This window comes from Canis lupus, chromosome 38 (assembly GCF_011100685.1).
Source record: "Canis lupus familiaris isolate Mischka breed German Shepherd chromosome 38, alternate assembly UU_Cfam_GSD_1.0, whole genome shotgun sequence".
NCBI classification, from domain to species: Eukaryota; Metazoa; Chordata; class Mammalia; order Carnivora; family Canidae; genus Canis; species Canis lupus.
In genome coordinates this window covers 11928422-11943333 of record NC_049259.1, presented here as the reverse complement: position 1 = coordinate 11943333, position 14912 = coordinate 11928422, and the positions used below count along the sequence as shown (strand labels likewise).

The window sequence follows — 14912 nt, the reverse complement described above, 5'->3', positions numbered from 1 at the left end:
ACCAACAATGTGACATAATTTGAAAAAAATAACTCCAACTAACATGTCTGAACAATCAATGAATCCATGTATCAAAATATGTGTAGATATAGTGGTTTTCATCACAAACTATTAAGGTAGCTTAAATTTTATTCCCTAGTGTTCTGGAAGTTAAACTCCAATCATGACTTTATGAACAAATCTACCAAAAAAATCCATACAAGGACTCACAGTTGGTTTATTTTTCTGCCTAAGCAAACAACCTTTATTAATCTATACCAAAAAGCTTCAGGTTGTTTCCCCAATATTTAACATTCATTCCTATGGGTATAAGAATGTTTTTTTCTCTGTTATTCTTAAACATCAAAGGTATGAAACCATTAATCCAGTTAATAATGGTGCATATTTCTCAGAGATGTCTTTCATTTCAAATCAGCAACCAAAAGGTTTTTCAGGGTCATTCTCTTTGGTTCTAATGAGAAATATATAGGTGTTAAACCCGAATCTTCTTTGATCATTTACCTTCATGTACCTGACTCAGATCCTCAAAAGCAAAACTGTTCATGTTATCACTAAAAATATAAGCAGTCTCACTTCACGGTTATTCTCTGCTAGAAGAAGTTACAATGGCATGGTAGTCTATATGGTGTTTTCTAGACTTTACTAATTCACTGGCTTTTGTGGAAAAGTCAGACCCTTGAATGTCACTTAATGTAGTCTTTCCTGTAGTTGATTATGCAGTGAATACAAAAGAGGTATCTGGAAAATGTGGAATTAATTTTGAGAGTTGGATAAAGACCTTAGAATAATAATGGTGACTATACAAGTCACCTATGAAACTGTTCTCTTGTAGGTGACATTAATTTCCTATCTACAGAGTCTTATTAGTGAATGTGTTATGTTTGTACCCCCAAGAAAATGAAATAATAATTTTCTTTTCTTTTTTTTTTTAGCAGTCTATTAAAATGTCAAGGTTTATCTTGACTGCTGCTTTTTAATGTAAATGTTTGGGCTTAATTGAATTCCTAATATATGATGTCACTTGGAATTCTGATAGGGTCCAGTAATTTTGCCTGTAAAGATATATTTCTTCTTAAAATGAAAGTATAACAAAAATACCATCTAACACAATGGCAGAAAAGTGGTCACATGAGTTATTGTGAGATTTAAAGAGCTTTGAAGTGGAGGGACTAAGCTTATGTGTGCTTGCTCTCTTCTCAAGTATCTACTAGAATGTTTTCTATGTAAAAGTGGCCTGTAACTATTTGTAACTGATTAATTGTTATAGTTAGAAATTCTAGAATTATAAAAATAGAATTAATCTTGAATGCCAGAGTTCCACCCCTATTTTTGAAAACAATGAGACTAAAAATAATTATTTTTTTTACATTCACCTAGTGTTTTGCAAATAGTAGGCTTTCCTTACCATGCTCAATTGCAAGAATATGTCATATCCAAATCTCTGGGGCTTTATTAAGAACTTTAACTATTCTGCTTACAGAGCTTATTTAAAAAATGCTAAAGATAGTACGGGTGTGTTATCTAGGCTGGATCATTCTGTCAAGTAGTCCTAAGTGCAGAATTAAAGTTTTGTAGCCTTAACCTGAGAGTGAATCATTTTATTCAGGGTTGATTCCTAGTGGACAGCTTGATGTTATGATTTCATTTATTTCAACAAATGAAATATTAATAGATCATTGAAAGTGCAATAAAGTTTTGGTCAGACATTATGCCCTTATAGTATACCAACCTCCCCTGCAAAAAGTAAACTCGTATTTATGATGAAATTGTTGCTCATTTTTAAGAATCAAGCATCTCCTAGAATATGATGTAAAGATGTAAGCAATGTGAATGTACAGAATGATGTAAAGATATTTGTTATGGGAATCTGCAATTCCTATTATTTCTTACCACAAAACATGTCTGACCGTGATATTTAAAGAATTATTAGAGAAACAAATCTGTTTATGTCAGTCAAAAATTAAAATATGTCAAAGTAAAGTGTATGTAGAGGGATTTTATCAAGTTTATTACTTGATATAATTTATAAATAAATACATTCATTGATTATTTTTACCAGTTGATAAGTTTACCCATTGATAACAAGATTTTACCAATCTTGGCATTTATTTTGGCTACAAGTAACAAAACATCAACAACAGAGGCTTGAGTAAATAATTCTAGAGGTTGCAAATTGTTGCTGGCAGTGGTTCAGTCATAGCAAATAATATGGTGGCCTCTCTTTGATTATTGTGATCTTTCTCAAGTGGCTGCAAGATGATTGCTGAGGTTGCAGACATCATGTTTAGCAGAAAGAGAAAGGGGGCAGGTGATGCCTGTGCCACAAAGGCTGAAATTGCCTAGGAACCTTTCAGAGGCCCCCACTGTGGTTTTCTAGCTGCGTATCTATGAGCAGCTATGTGACAATATCACTAGTGTGAGCTGGGAATGGAAGGCAAAGAAGGTGATTTTAAGTAGAGATGAGGTCTACCACACGTTCTAATTTCCACCTTATTTTCCACCTTATCATGTTGCTTGTGTCTTACTTTTCCTTACAACTCAAAATTTTCTGTTCATTTTCCTGCCTAGCCAAAACAATGGTACTTTTCTCCTTGTCTCTGAAATTGAAAGTGGACTCTTTAAAGTAGACTCTTGTCATGTGTTATCCTCCCAAAAACTTACCTAGTTTTCATTGATTCTCTAAACACATTGTATGGTAGTAGCATATATGAGCATACATATATTAGTATATATATTCTTTTGCTTCAGCTTCTTAATAAGAAGTTGTTGACAGAATGGACTTTCTGACCAATCTGGGAGCTGAACTCAAAGTACATCAGGCTGATGGCGGCGATGCTAAATGTTGTCTACTCAGAGGTATTGATTATTCTATCCATTGCAGATCCCTTCAAGTTGATTGGATGTCTCCAGGGAAGCCAAATGGCATCATTCTTGGATATGATCTCTTACGTAAAAAGCATTCATGCCCTAAAATCCAGAAGTTAAGGAAGGACCACAGTGGTGTGCTCTGCAAGGCAGTAAAGTGTCAAAAACCTAAAAGTGTCTGTGGACACAGGTGCTATTCTCCTGAAGCTAAGGTATATCTTTTCAAATGAGTCAATGAAATATGTTTTTCTCACTAAACACTCCAGGTGAAATCACTTGCTTCTTAAACCACGGTTTGTCACGATCAATTTTTCCACTAGTCTATCAGGAAGACCCTGCGGAAAAGAAAGAATGCTTTATAAAAACCCTCTCATCCTCATGAGCATCTTAGCCTTCTCATTTTTCATCATCTTCACAGGAAATATTAGTTTATTGAAATGGTAAGGAACTCCTGAATTTGTATTTGATTGAATGACTTGAATTTTCCTTACAACAATCCATTCAGATACAAGTGGCTGTTTGTTTACATCACACCGATGAGTAACTGTGAACAGGACCTTCCATGGTTTGTCAGAAATATTTTAAAATTATGGCCATTTGCAGATTAATGTTCATATTAGTTGCAGTTTAGGAATCAGATCAATAACACAGCCAGACAGAGGAGTTTGTAAATGGCTTTTATTGACAAATGATGCAGAAAATCCTTACTTTGAAGGTAGGATTTCATATAATGAAATAATGTTCCTATTTGTCAACAACAACATCACACATTTAATGACTAAAGCTGTTACTAAATTCAAAAGATTCACTGCAAAAAGACACAGTAATTAAGAAAGTGAGTTGTCGAAGCAATATGGATCAAAATACAAATTATTACAGCTGACACTGGCCAAGCAGTGACTATCAGCTAAGAAATGTTATAAAACGAGCAGTTACTAACTATACTTTTTTTTTTTGACACATAGGCTCCAGAATTGTCATTGCCTAAGATTTACATTATTTTAGACCATTAAATATGCACTATCTGATGAACATACTATCATAAAATAAAATTAAGTTTTGGATTTTTGAAGGGAAAAATGCTGGAATAAATTTGCCCATTAAAAATGTTCTCTAGGAGAAAGAAAGAAATCTTGATGCCTTAAGCAGAGGCTTATTTTTATTTTAAGAATTAAGGACACGATATTGACAGTTAAAGAAAATAAAGGAAGTCAATACACAGGTATTGACAGTTAAAGAAAATAAAGGAAGTCAATTAAAATCTCAAGAGTGGGGATTCCTGGGTGGCTCAGGGGTTTAGTGCCACCTTCAGCCCAGGGTGTGATCCTGGAGACCTGGGATTGAGTCCCACATTGGGTTCCCTGCACGGAGCATGCTTTTCTCTCTGCCTCTCTCTGTGTCTCTCTTGAATAAATAAATACAATCTTAAAAAAAAAAATCTCAAGAGAAACCAATTGCTTGTAAATTTGCTTAGAGTTAACTATGAATATATATTTCTTGGGTTAGAGGTTGGAGAGGAAACTAAGAATTTTTTGGCTAATTCACTATAAATATCAGAAGAATTCAAAATACATATACAAAATTTACCAATATATTCAAACCCCAAGGAACATCAGACCTGTAGAGCTTGTTAAAACCCAGGTTGCAGGTCCCACCCCAAGAAACTGATTTGGTAAATCTTGGGTGGGTCGTGAAAATGTTCATTTCTTACATTTTCCTGGGTGATACCTCTGCCTCTGTTCCAGGAACCCTATTTTGAGAACCACTATACTGCAGGCTTGCTTTGGGAAACTAGAGAATAAACAAAAGGCTGTTCAAATTTTAGGTACATGTTTATCAACTCAAGTTATTGAAATGTCCATGTATGTTTTCTGAGACAGCTAACTTGAAGACTGAATTAGAAGAATAAGAAATACTCTGATTATGTGGAGACCTCCCAAGAGAAATAATAGCTTGAAAATGTCACTTTGGGGACCCACCAATGATCTAAACCAAAGGGCACCAAAAAAAAAAAAAAAGAAATCGCAAGTTTCATGTGGCTGAAGGAGCCTGAGAATGACAATGGAAGGATTGGAGTAAAACAGTACTAATGGGCTACCACTAAACAAAATTTCACAAGAAAATAATAAGGACTCCTGTGTGGCTCAAGGGTTGAGCATCTGCCTTTTGTCTCAGGCGTGATCCCATGGTCCCGGGATTGAGTCCCTCATCGGGCTCCTGCAGAGAGCCTGCTTCTCCCTCTGCCTAGGTCTCTGCCTCTCTCTGTGTGTCTCTCATAAATAAATAAATAAAATCTTAAAAAAATAAAAAGGACTAGAGAAGCTTGCTGAAAGAAAAGGCTAGATGTGCTTAAGTGTCTAGAAACACATCTTACATGAATTGGACTTTAACAAAGGCTTTAAGACCACACAACAGTGGGCAAGATTTTAGGTCACTGTCATAAAACAAGAGGAAGGTATGCGTTGTTTTACCCTGAAAGCAAAAATGACCAGCGTCCTTAAATCCCAAATGAATGCAATAATTTTTTTGCTTAAATGCGGGGCCTAATTTCAAAATTTACTTTTCGCACAGAGTATGGCATCAAAGAGAAGGATCACCCAGTTTATCTTTGGCATTAGGTTAATTTTGAATCTTCACTGCTAATAACTAAAGACAGAAAAGGGACTCTATTACAGTTGGTTTAGCATGGCCACCTGAGAAACCGCAGGGGTGTATTTTGAATTTAAGAGCCCTACTTCTTTGTTCTTTGATGATTTTTGAAAAATGAGTGAAGTAATACACTCATGGTGCTTTTGAAGACTTAATCCATGTTCTACCACTATATATTGAGCTCGATTCACATGTTTATTGCAAGCTAGAAATAGCAATTGTGCAAAATGGAAAAAGAAAAATACCTCTTGAACAGTGGTTGATTTTGCCTGCCACAGGAAGCCTCTATCTAATTAACATGACCTATGCCAAGTGTAGGTTCTGAAGCTACATTTCAGCAACTAGTTAGCGTTTGATTTGTTATATATACAGAGCGTCAGTCTCTCAGACCTCAAGTGAGCATGCAAATAATTATTTGATTGTTCAAGCACATAATTTCTTTTATAGCTCCTGGAAAAAAAAAAAAACCACATTGTTAAAAGAGCTTTTCAAAATTAATTTCCATATAAATTTCTTTTTTTTACATGATGGCTTATGGCATATACATATATATGTATCATATATATATATATATATATATATATATATATATATGTAAAAGACTGTTGGAATTGCCTTGTCTGAAGATTGGGTTCATAAATAAGTAATCATATAAATTATAAGGAAAATGCTATTTATTAAAAAAGAAAGAGCAATGAGAGATAGGTTTCCATAAATGTGTTTTCAAATTAAATAGTCGTTACAATAAAAACATATATAAAGGCAATTGTTCATTTACAATTCTAAATCTTGGGATGCCTGGGTGGCTCAGTGGTTAAGCACCTGCCTTTAGCTCAGGGTGTGATCCTGGAGTCCCAGGATCGAGTCCCACATCGGACTCCCTGTATGGAGCCTGCTTTGCCCTCTGCCTGTGTCTCTGCCTCTCTCTCTCTGCCTCTCATAAATAAATAAATAAAATCTTAAAAATAATTGTAAATCTTCTTTACATTGGGAGCACTGACATTCAAAAGAGAGTTCATATTTATAGACTGCGGTAACAGAGCACAGAGCATGACTGAAGTCTAAAAGAGGTACATTATATCAAATAGCATATATAGAATTTAAATGATGCTGGGAAGATGCGTTTTTCAAACTTTTGAATTTTCTCAATAACAGGTCAAGGCTTATTAGAATATAATTGTATCATATGAGATATGACGATATAATGCTTTTAATTAAACTGGTATGTCTTTAACCTCAACTCCCAACTTCAGGTTTGTTGTAATGGAGTTCTCTACGACCTCCAGCCTGGACACCACTGCTGTGAAGAGAAGTATATCCCATTCATTTTGAATTCCACTGTGGTTTGTTGTGGTGGCCGAATACGAGAGGCTCAACCAAATCATCGCTGCTGCTCTGGGTATTACGCTAGAATGCTACCAGGTGAGGATCATTTCCAGGTGTGCTCCACGTTGGGAGCAAGAATTGTTGTCCTCTTCAAAGTCTTCTAGCTGGACTAAAATCAAGTTGACATGAGACAGATTAACAGAAGAAAATCAAATTTGATACTGTGCGTGCAAGGAATCCACACGGACATGGAATTTCCAAAGACAGCCAGGCAAAATGAGATACGTGTGTCATTCTGAACTACGGGGAAGGGGTAGGGATCTGGGACACCGGAGGAAAGGAATGGACTTCACAGAGCGACAGGAAGGAAAACAGATGTTTGGTAATTAGATGTTTGCCCTGCCATACAGATGGGTCACTCAGATGAAATTTATCTCTGCTAATAACCATTATTCTGGGAAAGACCCCCAATTTAGATTCTTCTATGTAGTTAAGGGAGACCGCACAGTCTTGATTGCCTTTAGCTCAAGATAATTTTCATGCTAGAGTGTCCCGTCTTATAGAGCTGCCCTTGGCCCCTTACATCAGTAATCTGGGAGTCTGAAAAGGCCAAAACATGACATATGCCCGTCAACCATTTCCAGCCTCTCCTCAACAAAAATTTAATGATTAACACATAGACAATGGCCTGCTTTAAATATAATTTCTTCTTTCAACTGTGTTGAAATCTAAGCAAGACTACATACAAAAAGAAAGGGAATACGAGGGACTGATGGTACCTACCACATAAGGAAATATTTCAAGACCTGGTAACTCTCTTTATTTTGTGACTTATTTCATTCCCATGGCTACATATTTTCACCATAAATTCTGTGAATTTCTGAGTGTTCCACTCTATGAAGCCATTCTTCATTTCCTCCATTTCTATTCTGGACTATGCATGCATTGTCTCTGGATGGATTATAAACACAAATTCCATTTATCTGAGACTAGTCCCCTGTCAGGGTAGGTAAGGCAGAAAGAGGGTTGCCGTAAAGAATAGCAAACAGGGATTTTCCCTTTTTACCCTTTTTCCCCCCTTCTGTCAGATGACTGAATGAGTACTGGCCAAATTTCAACTACCCAAAACAATGTCCAGGTAATAACAGTTGGTATTTATAAAACACAAAGTCTCTGGCAGGATCTGTATTTAAAGCTTTTGCATAAGATGCTTTATATAGTTTTAACAGCTTTAGGAGATTGATATTTTATCTAAAGTTTACAAATATGGACTCCTGAGTGGCTGGTTGAGCATCTGTCTTTGGCTCAGGTTGTGATCCTGGGGTCCTGGATGGAGTCCCACATCAGGGTCCTGTCAGGGAACCTGATTCTTCCTCTGCCTGTGTCTCTGCCTTTCTCTCTGTGTGTGTCTCTCATGAATAAATAAATAAAATCTTAAATATATATATATATATATATAAAATAAAGTTTATATATATAATATATAATAAAATAAAGTTTACAAGAAGGAAACAGATTTAGAAAGGATCAGTAGCATTGCCAGATTCACATAGGTGGAAATAGAAGAAATGCAAGGCAAATCTTAACATATCTTTCCAAAAGCCATACTTTACTCTGCTTACTCTTTTTTTTTTTAAATCTGTTATTTATTTTTTCCAAGTTTTTATTTAAATTCCAGTTAGTTAACTGGATGTTAGTTTCAAGTGAACTTTGTGATTCATCACTTAAATATAATACCCAGTGCTCATCACAAGTGCCCTTCTTAATACCCATCACCCATTTAACCCATGCTCCCACCTCCCCTCCAATAACCCTCAGATGTTCTCTATAGCTAAGAGTCTGTGTACCCCCATGTTTATAGCAGTAGTATCAACAGTATCCAAATTATGGAAAGAGCCCAAATGTCCACTGACTGATGAATAAATAAATTATATATATCTCCCACACCTTCATATATATATATACACAGTCATCAGAAAGAAAGAAACCTTGCCATTTGCAAAAATGCAGATAAAATCTGAGCGTATTATGCTAAGCAAAATAAGTCAGTCAGAGAGAGACAAATACTATATGATTTTACTCATGTGTTGGAACCTAAGAAACAAAACAATGAGGGGGAAAAAAAAGAAAAGGCAAAATACTCTTATATAACCAAAATATGTTAATATGTGTTAACATAGTTTTGAAATTCCAGACTTCTAAACATCTCCATTACCACCACTGACAGTTACTAATCTATCCTGGAAAAGCCATTGACAATACAGATTTTTTTCCTACCACCCAAGTTTAATGCCTATGTCTTCAGAAGCACAGAAATAGGTATGGGACAAAGAGAAGAAAGCTAAGTGTTCAGATGCCCAAGGACAGCTGAATGCTTTGAGATACCTAGTTTAACAGGAAATTTATGCCAAACATCTAGTTCATTAGGTTATTGCTCAGTGTACTTTGTGTTTGGCATAAATATATTGATCCAATGTATGTGAAATGAGAAATTGTCTTACCCAGCATCTCTTCTGCAAAATGCTGGAGCAAAAAGGAAAGGTGAAATAATTAAATACTACGCAAGTTTATTCAAGACAGAGAATCTCTACTCTTCGTAATTTTTCCTCAATGTTAATAGACAAATCTGTCTTTGCAGAAATACTGCTATTTCTTATTCTGCAAAAATACTTTCATAATTGAATAACTCTTAATCAATGAGATTTTCCCAATAAGAAAACACAATGGTGTTGGAAATAAGGATTTTATAGGAAAAGGTTAACTTCTTTACACTGGAAATCATCGTTTTAGCAACTAATCAAACTCTGCCAAATGCTTTATTTTCTCAAAATAGTTTACACTTTGGGAGTCTTCTACTACACTTCCTATCTTGCCTCCCCTGCAAAAAGTTGCCCTGAAAATAATACATAAACAGATGAGATGGGCATGTTCTCTCATTCTCTTCTTTCCCATTGTTCAGACAATGGACCATACCAGGTTTTTCTCTAATTCCAGCATAGGACTAAATAATACTGTTTTTATTTCCAAGTTACATTAAAATTTTTGATGTTAAGATTTGCAATTAACTGTTTAAACTCTGAGAAAATATCCTCTGTCCCTTAACATTAATGAAAAATAATTGGTTGCATCTATCATGGCTATTAACTCTTGGATATGTCTGTGACTTTTCTCAACCCTAACACAAAGTTTCAGATTCCAAACTAAGAAAACAATCATTTAAAAAATAAAATACAATTCTAAGGTGCCTGAGTGGCACAGTTGAGCTGAGCCACTGACTCTTGGTTTCAGGCCTCAGGTCATAACCTCAGGGTGGATCAGGATCAGGCTCTGGAATGGGATGGGCTCAGCTCTTAACATGGAGTCTGCTTAAGATTCTCTCCCTCTTCCTTGGCCCCCTCCCTGACCTCAAGCTCTCTTCCTCTCTCTTTCTTAAAAAAAAAAAAAAAAAAAAAAAAATTAACTCTTTTTCCCTAAAAATAAAATAAGCTATGGAAGGCCAAAAGTCATATATCGACCTTGCACAAAACTTTATTTCATTTTTAATTTTATTTATTTATTTGAGAGAAAGATCACAGATAGAAAGGGAGAGAAAAAAGCAGACTTGTCACTGAGCAGGGAGCCTGATGCAGAGCTCCATCCCAGGACCCTGAGATCATGACCTGAGGGGAAGGCAGACACTTAACTGACTGAGCCACCCAGACACCCTCTACAAAACTTTTTAAGAAGTAATTTTTAAACAAGAATTTCTAAAACCTTCATGATCTGCCTATGACACATACTCAAACCTCAAGCATTTTTTTAATAATTTCCAAACTGTTGAGTGTGGCCCATATTCGGATTCTTTTTAAGTAGTTCATTTTTCACGGTATTAGAATGCCTACCATAGTGTCAAGGGAAAAAAATGCAATCTCATGGGATAATCAAAGAGAGTGTTTTGCTGCAATCATTAATCTCAATGTACCTAAATGAAGAGATTATATTATGACCTCTATCCTTAGCCAATAGTCTCTGTTAACTGCTTTAACACTGTTTACATCAAGAAAGCAGGCATAGTGACCCCAAACCATCTTGTATCTAAATGCAATTAAAATTCAATCAGTACGCTGTCAGTGCAGGGCTAAGATGGGTATAGGCATTTTGATATTTATAGATAAGTCTGAAATATTGGTTAATAATATTTACTTCATTTTTTTCTCACAACTTTCCTTTATAGCACCCTCGAACAAAGAGTGGCAGAGGAAAGAATGCTTATTCCACTCCCCTTTTTTTATAAATATGCTAATGACCTCAAGCTAAATGTTAATGTGGGTCATTCTTTGATAAGAATAACAATTAACTGTTAAGACTGCATGGTAGCTTTTAGAGAGAAAACATTTTCAAGCCTGTCGTGAAATAGATTCATTTTGAGAGGTTAATGAAAAGGTGACTGATCCTTGTATCTTATGTCTAATAGACCTTTTTTGAGGGGGAAAAAAAATCAGTTTTGCTCCTCATTGATATAATCCACATCTCTTTTTATAAAGCCTTTTCTTCTTTCAGTAACTGAATAAGAAACTAAACCAATTAATATTTGTTATCCTCAAAACTGGTTTAAAAAAAAAAAAGTGTTGGTTTTTCCCCAAATATATATATAGATGTAGACTCTGTTTCTTCTCAGACCACTGTTGTCCTAAATGATATTTAATTAACTGGTGCTGCCCCTGTACCAGGAGGCACATTAAAGGAAGTTTGCCAAGAAGAGACAATGCTCTCTGGCTGTGGAGTTTAAAAAATATGACAGTCCTCTAAAGTAAATATTAATTCCCTATTTTGCAGATAAAGGCTTAGAGGGCTTAAGAAAACTGCACAAGCTATACAGGTAGAAACGTTATTTTTTTTTTTTTTAAGGAGGAATTTTAAGATAGATCTGTCTGATTGCAAAGTCCTTCCTCTCAGTCACAAGTATTATATACTGCCACCTGTATTTCAGAGAGGTAGTGATACTTCAAAACACATGATTTTAATTTTTAATTAATACAAGTTCTTATAATATATCAGATCATTATTATTACATTATCACTTTTACTATTATCATTATTTCATATTTAAGTAAAGAGAAATGCAACAGTTTTTAACTATAGAATATCTAAATATATTCTCTTAGTGCAGCCCTGGTGGCCCAGTGGTTTGGCACTGCCTTCAGCCCAGGGTGGGGTCCTGGAGACCCGGGTTCGAGTCCTATGTCGGGCCCCTGCGTGGAGCCTGCTTCTCCCTCTGCCTGTGTCTCTGCCTCTCTCTCTCTCTCTGTGTCTCTCATGAATAAATAAATAAAATATTTATAAATATATTCTCTTGACTAAATCATGCATCTTGCCATTTTATTTTCTATATTTATAATGGGAAACCATGACCCAAAATTATCAACTATAATCAATAACATTTTATCTTTAATAGTTTTTTCTAATTTTTTTCTTTTTAGTTATAAAATTTAGAAGCCTTCTAAATTAATGGGACAGAAATAACTTTTAGAAACAATTTGCATAATTCATTTAAAATTTTGTCTACTTTTGATAGTATATGATGAAATTAAACAGTGATGCTGTGAAAAAAAAAAATATGGCAACCACATATGAAACCAAGTTTAAAAATCCTTTTACCCAGAGGAATGTAACAAACAAGTACAGTGATTTTACTGTTGACAGTAAGTTCATTTCTCTTTCATCGACCTCTAATAGAATCATCACAAAAAATTTAGAATTTTCTTCAGCTTCTACATACCATGTTACAGGATCTTTTCAAAGACCAGCAACTCAGCCACTGTCCCCTGCATTCTAGGAATTTATACCTTGAGAGAAAACTGATTAAGCCTTGGCCCACTCCTCATTATTTTTCCTAGAGAAATGAAATTGTGTTTACATAAAAATCTGCACACAAATGTTTATAGCAGTTCTACTCATAATTGCCAAAAACCAAAAATAGCTCACATGTCCCCCAAATGCCAAAAATCAGAAATAGCTCAAATGAACAAACTGTAATATATCCACACAAAGGAATATTACCCAGCAATCAAAAGAAGCAAACTATTAATAAATACTATAAAGATACTATGCTGAGTGAAAGAAGCCAGTCTCAAAAAGTTACGTACTATGAGATTCCATTTATATGACACATGGGAAAAGATAAGCTGTAGTGATAGAGAACGGAATCGGTGGTTGCCAAGGGTGATAGATGGGAGGAGAGTGTTACTGTGAAAGAATAGTATGGAATTTTGGGGGTGATGAAATTCATTTGTAGCCTAATTGTGTTTTTGTGTTAAAATTCACAGACTTATGCATCCCCCAAAAGGTCAATTTTAAACGGTTGATTTTTTTTTAAGCCGTATGCTTTAGAGTTCTGTTTCTATTCTGCAAATAGGAAAAGTAAGACATAGGAATAAAACTAAGTCACCCAGTTCGTCAAGATTGAAATTTGCAGATTAAAAATTAGATTGAGCTCTTAGAGATACTGTCTTATGTAATATTGTGATGACTTCATACATGTAAACTTCATATGTTTTTCTGGTATATTGGTGGAACAGAAAGAAAGAAAATTCATCTCCACGAAAATTACTTTGAAAATTCCTATTAAAAAAAAAAAAAAATGGCAAGCAGAAATGTCCCAGAGACTAAGCTCCTGATTTCAGTTAATGACGTATGATCATATTCTAATAAAAGAACAAAATTCTGTATAAGATTTTGCTGGTTTGATGCTGAGTAGCTACTGGATAAGAATGATGGGCTTTGGAGTCAAACCGACTGGCTTCATAGCTCATTACTTTCACTTATTAGTTGTTTAACCTTCATTAAGTTACTTAAACTAAATATTATTAGTAGGAGACTAATGTCTCTGATTTCCACTGAGCTCCCGAATTAGAACCCCCAAAGTTTTCATGTGCAAATAGAAGGAAAGGTTTATAGTAATTGGGGAGCATAAGAGTAAATGGCGTTAAGAGGCATCCTGTAGATGACAGGGTATAGTCTCTTATGAATTATTCTAAAGCAAAGACTCAAGTGTGTCCACTTTCATCAGATTCTATTAAAGGGCAACTGGTTCATAAAAGCTAGGAATCAAATGTCTAATGAACATTGAGATCCTATGAGCTCAGGGATCGTCATTGATCCTTGTAGATTCTAAGAGACCAAGCAATCCTTTATCTAAGCTGACTTTTAGCAATTGACTGGGGAAGTCACAAATAGCTCCCAACCTTTAAAGAGAAAGAGATTTTCCATTTTGCGTGACATCACAGTCTAAAGTCTAGACCTAGGAAATGTGCTTTATTCTGAAAAAAGGGATGCTTGGCAACTGTCCTTTGTGTGCTACCACTGTCAACAAATACAGAGAATCAATTTGTCAAGCTTTCTCAGGAACATAACAGAAGATCATCCACACATGTGTAAGAGTGGAGTTTTAAAGAGGAAATCAAGCATCTTTAGTGTATTAGTTTCCTAGGATTCCTGTAACAAATTACCAGAAATTTTGTGGCTTGAAATAACACAATTTTATTATCTGACATTTCTCAAAGTCAGAAGTTCCAAATGGGTTTCACTGGGCAAAAATCATGGTGGCAGCCAGGCTGCCTTCCCTTCTGTAGGAGAGACTCCTTCTTACTCGTGCCACCTTCCAGAGGCTTCCCACATTCCTTGCTTAGGGGCCTCCTTCCAGCCTTGCAATGGCCAGCCAAACCTTGCTCACATACCGTTATCAAACCTAATTCCATCTGCTATTTTGATCCCCTTTTGCCATGTAACATAACATATTCACAGATTAGTACATGAACATCTTTGGGAGGTCATATTTTACTTACCACGCTAAGGCCTTGGTTAAATAATTGTAAGAATTAAGGTGGCATTTCTGTAAACTCGGGGCATAACTATCCCAAGTGAATAAAAAAAAGTGGGAGTCTGAGTGCAAGTGTATGAAAAACTGCTGAGCATAGATCAATTACTCTAAATTAAACAGCTGTCTCAGGGATTGGAGAGAGGATGGTATTAGGTTGGGAACTACAGCAAGTGAGGAAGCACAGTCTTGTTAATGGCCCTTAAATCTTGAACAAA

General features: G+C 35.4%; 1 protein-coding gene across 1 annotated transcript in view; it reads left to right on the top strand.

The window, feature by feature from the left end:
- Positions 1 to 14912, top strand: part of USH2A (usherin) — a 702892-nt gene that overhangs the window by 498996 nt on the left and 188984 nt on the right. The window contains 2 exon segments of the mRNA XM_038586435.1: positions 2882 to 3077; positions 6768 to 6936. Of these exon segments, the coding sequence (XP_038442363.1) occupies positions 2882 to 3077; positions 6768 to 6936 (365 nt within the window).